The sequence below is a fragment of the Puntigrus tetrazona genome, chromosome 2, assembly GCF_018831695.1.
Source record: "Puntigrus tetrazona isolate hp1 chromosome 2, ASM1883169v1, whole genome shotgun sequence".
In the NCBI taxonomy this organism is placed as follows: Eukaryota; Metazoa; Chordata; class Actinopteri; order Cypriniformes; family Cyprinidae; genus Puntigrus; species Puntigrus tetrazona.
In genome coordinates, this window is record NC_056700.1 from 21,390,751 (window position 1) to 21,401,530 (window position 10,780).

The window sequence follows — 10,780 nt, forward strand, 5'->3', positions numbered from 1 at the left end:
TTCAAATAAGCCAAAATGGGATTTCACAACAATCACATGAAGGATTGTGAACTATTGACTAATAGAAAAATTTATAGTAATTCTATATGCCCATAGTGTACACAAAATAGACTTTTTAAGACTAGTCTAAAGAGTTTATGGAACCGCCCAGGTCTTGTGATCAAACAGACAACGTTTGTCCAGTTAATTAATACATAAAAGAAATGAAAGACTATCTGAATCATCACCTTTCACGTGAGCGTAGTCATGTTCATTTTCACTTTTGTTTTATAAATCTTACTTGGCAGTGCTGGGAAATTGGAAATTCCTGTGTGATGTAATACAGGTGTGTCTTTATGGATGCATATAAACAGTCTGCTAGCTCCCTTCTAGATAGTCTTTGTTTTGATGTATTGATGGTCTGATAATGGCTGTAAAGGAACTGGCTATACTTGTGGTGTTTTCTTTGACTGTCTGCACTGGGCATGAATTCTTCACTTCAACAGGTATACTATTTATATGTGGATACAATTTAAATTATTATATTTGAGTTTATTCATTTTTGTTATTTTGCTGTTTTGTTTATACTGTTCCCATGAAATGATTTTCTTTATTAATTTGCGAGACACTTCTGCCTATAAACAGATTTACAATCCAGTTGTCATTCTTTTATTTATTGAATTAAAAGTTCTTTGGCAGTAAAGTGTAGATGTAATTGTTTTCTAGATAAGATTTCACATCTTTTTGAAGAGGAGGGTTTCCTTCTGAGTGCCTTCGCTTCGTACATTGATGCAGAAGAAGACATTATAAAGAAAATGAAGAGGTGAAAACTCCCCATGTAAACCATGAAAAAATTTTTATTAAAAGCTTTTCGGTTTCAGAAACTAGTGTAGGAAACAAGTTGTGACAATAATCATATCTCTAGTTTTAGTTCAAGATTATATTATTAAAATTAATTTATTTAACAGTGCATAATTTAATGAAACTTTATCTTCAATCCAGCGTCCTTCTGCTTCTTCAACTGCGCACACACACAGACCCTTCGGACCCTTCGGAAATAAAAGACCCCGTGGCAGCTTTCAACCTCCTCATACGGCTGAGATCTGACTGGCTGAGCATCGAAAAATACACTCTGAGGAGTCTTCATGAATGTGAGATCTCATTTAAGTTTACGTTTTTCAGATTTTTATTTCTATAATGAACTATACGTGTTGTTGTAGATCATTATATAAAATAAAAATCTGAAGTAATACATATATCACTCCTTATTAACATATATAACTCCTTATCACTCCTTATTATAAACTTTTAACAATCGAGTTGTTTATGGATCTGTTCTTTAAAAATTCAGACAACGTGTATCAGATACTGCTGGAACATGCACAGATCCCTCAGTTAGAGGATTTAATGGGCGCAGCATCAGGACTGATCAGTCTGCAAGAGCTCTACAAACTCTACCCCAACAACATCACAAAGGGTGAACTCTCTGCACCAGTGTGCTTTCAATGCAAGAGATTGACTTTTTTCCTTGCAAAATAAGTTCCAATCTGACTGATGCTATTATTTCTCATTTCACAGAAACGTCTTTAAATGCAGATAATGCTTGCTTTGTTGGGTCGGTCGCTTATAGCGAGGACAAATTCCAGCATGCCTTTCTCTGGTTTCTGTACAGTCTGAACAGATTAACAGAATACTCAACCACTACAGAGGAAGAGCTGCTCCAATACCTTAGTGACTCAGCCTATCATTTTGGTAGCCTGCCTACGGCAATCTACTTCAGCAAATGGCTTTTTGATCTGGGTAAGCTCATGGTGACATGGTGAGGTTTAATACTAATAATTTTATATCAGTCAGAAAATTTAAAAACATAAAAAAGTCAGAAAGAGCTTTATTAAATTAAGGAATTTGATTTGAAGACAGGTGCATAGTGCAACAATAGTGCACATACATAACACAGCATAATAAAACACCAATATAATAAAATATATATATATAATTAAATCATAATAAAATAGAAAAAAAAAGCACTAAACAGACTACACTCTAAATGTTTAAAATTGTTATTGTTTAAACGACTGTACAGATGTTATTTACAAGAGTGCAGTTTAGAAATGTACACATTTTGAATTATAAATATGCCAGTTATGCTGAACAATGTATAATTATGGGAGTTATAATGTTCAGGCTGAAGATAGCCTTGCAGGGGAAAAAAACTGTGCTTGGAAGATGTCAGAAAACTTTGTGATCAGACTGTTGAAGTCTTAAATATCTTTGCTTCAGACCCAACTAATGATGAAGTCAAAGTTCAGCTGGACCTGTATAGACTCCTTCACAATAAGAGAAAATCAAACCCTGACATATTCACGCTGAACACAGAGTCAAGTAACTCCTATGAGGCACTGTGCAGAGGAGAGATTGATGAGAGGGCGAGTGCAAAGGCTCAAATTTAAATAATTTTTCCTCCATGAAATTACAAACATTTAGTGAAGCTTTGTGTGTGTGTTGACTGGGCGTTATTATATTTGATAAAATCAGACCTCCAGGAGGCAGAGGGCACTGTCCTGTAGATACAGCACAGGTGGAGGAAACCCCAGACTGATGTATGCACCAGTGAAAGAGGAAGAGGAGTGGGACGAGCCTCGAATCATCAGATTTCATGACATTATTTCAGACCAAGAGATAGAGATCCTGAAGAACATCTCCAGACCTCTAGTGAATATCTATACACACACAAATCAAATTCCATTGTCAATATTATATAATTTACTACAATACTATATATATATGTGTCCTCTCCACTTTAGCTCTGAAGCCTTTGACTCTTTTTAGTAGACCACAGCTACCAAAAGAGAAATGCTATGTCATCCCGTTGGACTCGCACGCTTGCGTTACAATTAACTGAAATGTCCACCCAATTTGTTGAAATGCTTATTGTTGTAGATTTATTTTACCCTTGCTGGTCTTCATTTCCATATGGGCAAGAATCCAAACAAACAGTCATTAAATCCAGCAGTCATGTAATTGCACAGCGTGGTACAAACAGTAGCCAAGTCAAAAACAAACTTTAGGTTCCTATATTAGGTTCTATATTTTGTGCACAGCCACCCGAAAGTGACTCCTACTGGACATACATGTACATAACTCAAAGTAAAGACCGAAATGGCTCTTGCAGTCAGTATATTAAAAAAATTGTGTTGATGATGTTTTAATGTACTATTCAATGGGCAAAGGTGTGTGGACATCTTTAATTCCAGTGAAGACTTGAATGATACATGACATATTTGCTTCCAAATTCTTACATGGGAAGCTATTTATTTTCATGTATACATATCTGGAAAAAAATACTGAAAAACACTGAATACTAAATTTGGTATTCATTTTTGGTACAGCCGAAACACATCAACGAAATACTCAAATACGTGACCCTGGACCACAAAACCCGTCATAAGCTTCTGTTAAACCTGAATAAATACTTTTTCCATTGATGTATGGTTTATTGGGACCGGACAGTATTTGGACGAGATTCAACCATTTGAATAAAATCTAAATATTGAGAAAATAACCTTTAAACTTGTCCAAATTAAGTTCTTTGCAATGCACATTAGTAATCAAAAAATTTTAAAATATAGTTTAAATAAAGTTTTAATATAGTTAAGGTGGGCAATGTACAAAATATGTTCATGGAGCATAAACTTTAATTAATATCTAATAAATTTTGACTTTCATTTTTTTTTAATACTTTTTAACCATACAATGTCTTTTTGGCTATTGCTACAAATATACCCCAGCGACATAACACTGGTTTTAGGGTCCAGGGTCATAATTATATACATCATTTTGTATTTGACTGTTTATTTTTTTTTTGTGACCTAGCTTTCTAGATCAGAGGTTTTTCAAGATGGAAGGGGTGCTGTCTCAAAAGGCCGTGTTTCTCAAAGGTTTAATAAATATTTCATGAGAACCTCTCATTAAAGGGATAGTTCACTCAAAATTTAATTTTAGTACTATAAAAAATAGTCATACACTTATTACGCAACAAAAAATACTCACTGTATTTTCAGTGTTTTTCTACAAGATGATGACCCTGTGGATGCTCTTGTCAATCAGAGGATTGCAGATGCCACTGGACTCTCCATGGAAACAGCCGAGTTACTGCATGTAAGTCATTTTACGAGAACGAAATATGATCATGCACAGGCAGCATGTTTTTTTTCTGCCACCTGCAATTTCCAGTTCTGTAGTGATTGCATGACTGTTGGAATAATTTTTCAGGTTCAGAATTATGGGATAGGTGGCAGATATGAACCACATAACGATGCTTTGGTAAGTTCACTTTACTGAGACACAAAATCATGGGTTACCATGGATTTTATTCATTTACTTATTTGACTGGTTGGACTTATGAGTAAATATTGAATAAATAAATCTTCTTCTAAATTTAAATGTCACCTAGACACTGGAGGACAGAGCCTTTTTCAAGCAATTTGTTGTTGTTGTTGTTGTAAAAAAATTTGTATGTATTTGCTCCTCACTGAAAAAAAGGATTTACTTGAAAAAAGTTTGGAAACAATTTTCACTTAGAAAATGCTAGTAAATTTACAAACAAAATTTTTTTTGTAAAAGCTCATCCATAATTATTCATTTGCAAACATGTAAGTAGGGAAGAAGATTCATTTGTCTTTTACGATAACATGTCCACTCAATGTAATTATGATCCAGTTAAACACAGAGACATCAATACTTTGGTACACCCTACACCAGTGGTTCCCAACCTTTTTTAACTCACAGCCCACACAACCAAACACATATGTTTCCGCGGCCCACTGCAAAAATTTTTTAAATGAACCTGTTATTTGTGTCGGGTTAGTAACTGAGCTCCCACACATGTGAAACCTAGCGCTAGGTACTCGCTGCTATATTTTCTTCTTTTAGGTTTATTTTGAGTCTTTTCTGTGTCCTGCTTACTTGTAGATGAAGTATTTTCCCTTTTCAGCGATCCCGTTGTCAACCATTTATCCATGTTTACATCTGTTTTGGCATGTATGCAGCAAAAATATGTTACATAGCCTAAATCGGCGGGTTGTTTTTAAACCAATCAACGACCTGGAATAGTGAACGCATAGTAACAGTTTATTATTATTTTTTGTTATTTAATTAATTATGATATTTAATTATTACTACACATTTTTACGTACATTAGCAATATTATTGTTTCTATTGATAATAACTGGCGGCCCCCTGCAATACCGTTGCGGCCCACTGGGGGGCCGCGGCCCACAGGTTGAAAACCACTGCCCTACACAATAACAGTAACAATGTTTGAATATTAATGGGTCGAAAAAAAATTACTCAAGATGTCACAAAAAGTTGCTAAACCTAACGACAAAAGTAACCATAAAACAATGTAAATACAACTCAAAAACATACAACTCTTTTTTATTTAAAAAAAAAGTATTTATTTATTAAAAACGAAATAACTGCAGCATTTTCATTAATCACGCTACCGATGGTGGTTTAATCTAGCGATCGATGTGCTCACACCACTTCAAACCCTGCAGATAAATTATTATTGTTATACTTTATTCTCAAATTATTAATGTTAACACCGTGACTATGATTATAGAGTGTATTAGCGTGTAGATTTCAATTTATGCACAGTTTAATCTCTGTCACATCATTCAAATTTCATATTAAGAAATTATTTTAACCCAAAAAGCAAACTATGCTCCCTTCAAAATGTTTTTTTTTGCACAAAAATATTGTGTAAACCCAGGCTGCCTGTAATCAGAAGCGCATTTAAAACTGGAATATAATTTAATTTCGTTCGTTTTTATGTAGTATTTATTTCACCATAAAATCACTCTTTACAGTGCTGTTATGGGCTTGTATCAGTGTTTGAAAATTACTTTTTGCCAAGTTACTGTGTGCAAAACAAGGATGAGTAACATTTTTGCTCACAAATTCAATTGCACGCTTTAGGATTTGAGATGATATTAAACAAACACTGCAAACTAACTTAAAAATGTTCTTACAGAACATACGGAATGACAGGATTGCAACATTTCTATTTTATGTAAGCCTCTATTTGTGATCTTTCACACCATTTCTAGAGCTATTAGTATTACCTGTGCAATACCATTTCTCATAAAAGATGTTCTCTTGCTGTAGATGAGTGATGTGGAGATAGGGGGCGCCACTGTGTTCCCTGAAGCTGGAGTTGCAGTGCAGCCAAAAAAGGTAAACCCTTGATTCAATATAAAGAATACAAGGAGCATTTGAGAACAATCGTTCTAGTATCCTCTGTTTACTCTTGCAGGGCTCAGCCGTGTTTTGGTACAACCTCCACAGAAATGGAAAAGTGGATTCGAATGCAAAACATGCTGGATGCCCCGTGTTATGGGGTAACAAATGGGGTAGGTTTTTAAACAAATAAAGAAGATAAATCTAAAATCCTACTGTGGAATTAATTACAATTTTAACTGTCTGTCACCAGTTATGTCTCTCTAGACATAATTTGGAAAAAGAAAGGTATGTAAAATTTAAATTTGAATGTTAATGAAAAATATTTTTTTTCAGTGGCTAACAAATGGATCTATGAGTTTGGACAAGAGTTCAAGAGACCCTGTTCTTTGTCAGAATGGGAGTAAAGGACCGTACAGAGCCTGAAATCATACAGAAAGCATAGGATATTTGTTTCTGGGCATTCCTGAAATTTAAGATTATTGAAGGTGATAAAAAATATTAATGCTTTATAGCATTTTAACCCACCAAATACCAGCATTTTGTCACCATGCTTGTGTATCCCATTTTCATGATAAATAACAAATTTAGTTTTTCTTTTTAATTTTTTTTACATTATGTAATCAAATTTTTGTTGGATTTTTTTGAATTAATAAATATATTTAAACAATTACAATAAGGCTTTTTAGTGTGACCCTCAAGTATTGTCCACCCAGTTGTTTCTCCTTTTATATGAAAGTTGGCAAAATAAAAAGAAATCATAAATCTAATCATAATTAAATCATAAATCTAAATCGCTTACTTGAAGGTAAAACACCTTCGGTAACGTAGGTGAGTCTATTTTTTTCCCTTTCTAGCGATATTTTCCAAGTTCTTTCCTTTCAGTACTTTCTATACATTTCCAAAGCATCTACACAAATATAAAAGTGACCTAAAATGTAAAAATTCAATTAAAGATCGTAGCTAGTCGCAGAATTTATTACATGGATTAAGCTGATTGGCCAAGTGATTCTGCAAACAATAATTGTACTTTTTCAGCATTAAAATACTCAAACCGCAAAATGTTTAATCATCCAGTAAATGCCAAACTTCATCAAACTGCATCAAAATGTTAAACGCATGAAGACAGACATCTTTAACAATGTGTTATCACATATATTTTTCCAGATAAATTATTATTCATAAACATGTTCTCTCGTTAACAGTGTCAAATATATAAAGTGCTTTGTTCTCAACCTGCCAATATGGTTTATTAATTTACAACAAAACAACAAAAAAAAATGTGATAATTATAATAAAACCAGCAATAGTAATAAAACCTCTAGTGCATGGTCTTAGGAAATATTTTTCTGTCATCTTGGTGGTGGCTTTTGACTTGTGCTTCGCTCCTCTCTTGCAATCCCAAGACTCTGTTGAGAGGCCAGTCTGTGCTGCTTTTGACTGGCCAGTTTAAAGCTTGGGCGAACTGAAGGGCAGAGTTGACTGGCGACAGGTGCGAGAGCTCTGATAGGTTAGTTCCTGGGGAAGGCGGGTCATAAAAAAGAGGGTGTTGCCTTCGGATTGGATGCACCTGGGGAAAGGGGAGGGGTTTGGGGAAGTTGTAGGGCAGCAGAAAGGGATGAGAAATTGATTGCACAGCTGTCCACAGACAACATGCACACACACAAACACACACATAGAGAAAAATAATGTTAATAATGGAATCAAATGTAAGTGCCATTTGCCTAAATCATAACGACATTTCAAATTAGCAATGTTTCATTGTTCATTGGTCGGCAGTGGCACTCTTACCCCTGTCAGCGGAAGGGTTGTAGAAAGGAAGCTGAGAAGGAAAAACAGAGAAAGGGACAGATGTTGCGTTCTGAAAAAGAACGAGATAAATAAGAATTATACTCAAAAATGCAACTATGCAATTAAACGTTTATAATACACACCTGTGAGCACGTTGGAAGACCTGGGTAGTTCACTAAGATTAGTTTACTGAAGTTAAACTTGTAGGTGAAACGTTTCCCTTTGGTCTTGTGCAAAATTCGCTTATTATAATAATACCTAAGAGAGGAAAAAAACAGAAGTCAAACTAGATAAAACCGATAAATTTAAAAAGAAGCATGCATATTTTTTGTATGTATAGTCTGTAGGCCTCAACTGAATTGGAATGAAATGCATATGACATACATTGGTGGCCAAAATGATTAAAACACAACATAAGTCATGAAATTTAATTCCATACGAAATGCGTATTTATCCACAATTTATACTTTAATAGAAATTTTACAACAATTATATATGTCACACAGAGATTACACTGTCATAGTTGTTTGGTAATATGCATGCATAATTTATACATAATCGCATGAAATCAGGTCACGGTTGTCTGAACTAATAAGCATAAAGCTCTATCGTCAGTCAGTCGTTTCCCATCGTGCTTTTAGTCAAAACGGTGCGTTTACCTCAAAGCTCTGCTGAGTTTGTCGTAATTCATGTGCGGCTTGCCCTTCCTCTCCCCCCAGAGTCTGGCCAATCTCTCCGGGTCTCTGATCACAAACTCTCCCCATTCGCTGCCCCACGTGATCGCTCCGCCTTCGCCACGCCCCAACAGCTCCAACAGGAAGTGCCATAACTGCACCTGCCTCGAGCCTGGAGACCACGCCGGTTTATACGCCCAATCAGGGAACAGCACTGCTGAAGGGAACAAGAACGCTAATTTATGTCGATTTTTCCACTGGTACGATACGGTAGAAACGTGACGTGTGGACACACACACACACACACACACACACACACACACACAGATACACACACAGAGAGAGAGAGAGAGAGAGAGAGAGAGAGAGAGAGAGAGAGAGAGAGAGAGAGAGAATAAATATAATAGATAGATGTAATATTTGGTTACAAGGAGATTTATCTCTTAAAGTCATGCTCTGTTGGCTAAAGCAGGTATTTCTAGGTTCACTTATGTTGCTTTTTTCAATGCATTCAGATAGTAATATAAATAAGATAATTGATCAAACAACTTTTTGTGCAAAAACGTGTGCATTATATTAGAAAATTTGTAATTGTTAATTAATATAAAAACGGTGGTCTTGATTACTTAACACTTTCAAAATTAACAAGTTGAAGTATTTTTTTTCTTCTCTTTTTTTGTTGATGTCTGATTACAAAATTGAAAAACTGCCTGTTAAATTGTGACTACTATTCTGAATACTTTTTCTTTATATATATATATATATATATATATATATATATATATATATATATATATATATATATATATATATATATATATTTTTTTTTTTTTTTTTTGAGATATGACAAAAAGGTTGAAAATGAGGTTCATGTTCATTGTTGTAAATTTCGGAATAAGAAACCTCTTTTTTTCTGTAGGATTTGATATTTGCATAAGTGCTATGAGGGAGAGTACAAACTAAAAAGCTCTAAAAACTATTTATTTGATACATTCAAGTTATTGTGATTTATAAGGCATGTTAATATCGTTACATTCTTTTTTTTTTTTTTTTTTTTACTTATTTATTTTATTATAAACATTTTTTTACCCTTGTTTTGTATTTGTTGTTTAAGCATTAATAAACAGAGAGAGAAAGAGAGGAAGAATCCATTAATTTTATGAATGTATATTTATCCTGACGCTTTGGATTGATATTCAATATCTAATATTTAAATATTTTAAATTAAAGATTCGATTCTCTACTAGAGATATATTTTGTTGTATAAGAGCAAAATTTGGTGATTAATTTTATACCTATGTACGGGAAATACCTTATTCACAAAGGTAAATGGTTTAATAATAAACCTAACACTGCGTTATTTAAAATTGAACTAAAGCGTTACTTTGAAGACTTAAAAGATCTAAGAAATAGAAAAGCAAGAAGGATGTATAGCATTTTTGTAATCATTTTTTTATGGAAATGTTTTGTAAGTTTACAACCCCTGTTTTTTTTTTTTTTTTTTGATATCCGAGAAGCGGATCAAGCGAGAGTTACGCGGAATAAAAGCGTTTTCCAGGAGACACGGCAGTATAGAGGCGGTGCAACTATAACTGCATGTGAATAATCCCGCTCAATCTAAAGCGGTACTAAACTGCAATGGAAACGCGAACCGAACCGAACCGAACCACGCAGTGGAAATGCGGCGTTAGGCGGTATCCGAAATTGCCTCTATGTGTCCGAAACCGTAGAGGACGTCCTCTAAATGAGTGCACTCATTCAGACCCACAATGCACCGCAAAAACGAGTGTACAAGCGATGTACACTCACAGGCTAGAGATTAGGGAACCCCACACTGCAGACAGACCGTCGCGCGCCCAATTAATAACAGCGTTCTGCCAGAAGACGGAGCCCGCGGCTAATCACCCGTCCGTTCATTGTACGATGATTATTAACCGCTTAACTGGTTTATACATAATTTCAGTGACACAGTTCAATATAAATCCTTTAATCTGTTACTGGGGCTACCTGTTTTAAATGATCACGAAGCAGCAAGTAATCTATGCCACAGCGACCGTCTTTCCGGTGCACTCGGTGTCCGGATTCCGTCACTTCTT

The 10,780-nt window shown here is 34.8% G+C and overlaps 2 protein-coding genes across 7 annotated transcripts in view; one reads left to right on the forward strand and one right to left on the reverse strand.

Moving 5' to 3' along the window:
- Window positions 1–367: 367 nt before the first annotated feature.
- Window positions 368–6,790, forward strand: zgc:152670 (uncharacterized protein LOC557059 homolog). 2 transcript variants are annotated; one of them, XM_043254496.1, is made up of 14 exons: window positions 368–485; window positions 706–802; window positions 982–1,130; window positions 1,331–1,456; window positions 1,558–1,779; window positions 2,260–2,405; window positions 2,515–2,691; window positions 3,853–3,917; window positions 4,041–4,137; window positions 4,252–4,302; window positions 6,014–6,052; window positions 6,148–6,216; window positions 6,296–6,392; window positions 6,556–6,790. In XM_043254496.1, the coding sequence occupies exons 1-14, from the start codon at window positions 407–409 to the stop codon at window positions 6,624–6,626; spliced, it is 1,485 nt and encodes a 494-aa protein (XP_043110431.1). In that variant the 5' UTR covers window positions 368–406; the 3' UTR covers window positions 6,627–6,790. The 2 variants fall into 2 exon arrangements, with proteins under 2 accessions (XP_043110431.1, XP_043110432.1); XM_043254497.1 differs by lacking the exon at window positions 6,014–6,052.
- Window positions 6,791–6,961: 171 nt separating this feature from the next.
- LOC122356051 (ETS domain-containing transcription factor ERF-like) overlaps window positions 6,962–10,780 on the reverse strand; it is a 5,546-nt gene continuing 1,727 nt past the window's right edge. The window contains exons 4-7 of one of the 5 annotated variants that reach the window (XM_043254507.1): window positions 8,670–8,898; window positions 8,154–8,268; window positions 8,011–8,080; window positions 6,962–7,857 (exon numbers count right to left, since the gene is read on the reverse strand). In XM_043254507.1, coding sequence (XP_043110442.1) covers window positions 7,541–7,857; window positions 8,011–8,080; window positions 8,154–8,268; window positions 8,670–8,898 — 731 coding nt within the window. In that variant the 3' untranslated portion in view covers window positions 6,962–7,540. Of the gene's footprint in view, window positions 7,858–8,010; window positions 8,081–8,153; window positions 8,269–8,669; window positions 8,902–10,780 lie in introns of all 5 variants that reach the window. The other 4 variants (XM_043254514.1, XM_043254498.1, XM_043254527.1 and 1 more) reach the window with 4 other exon arrangements.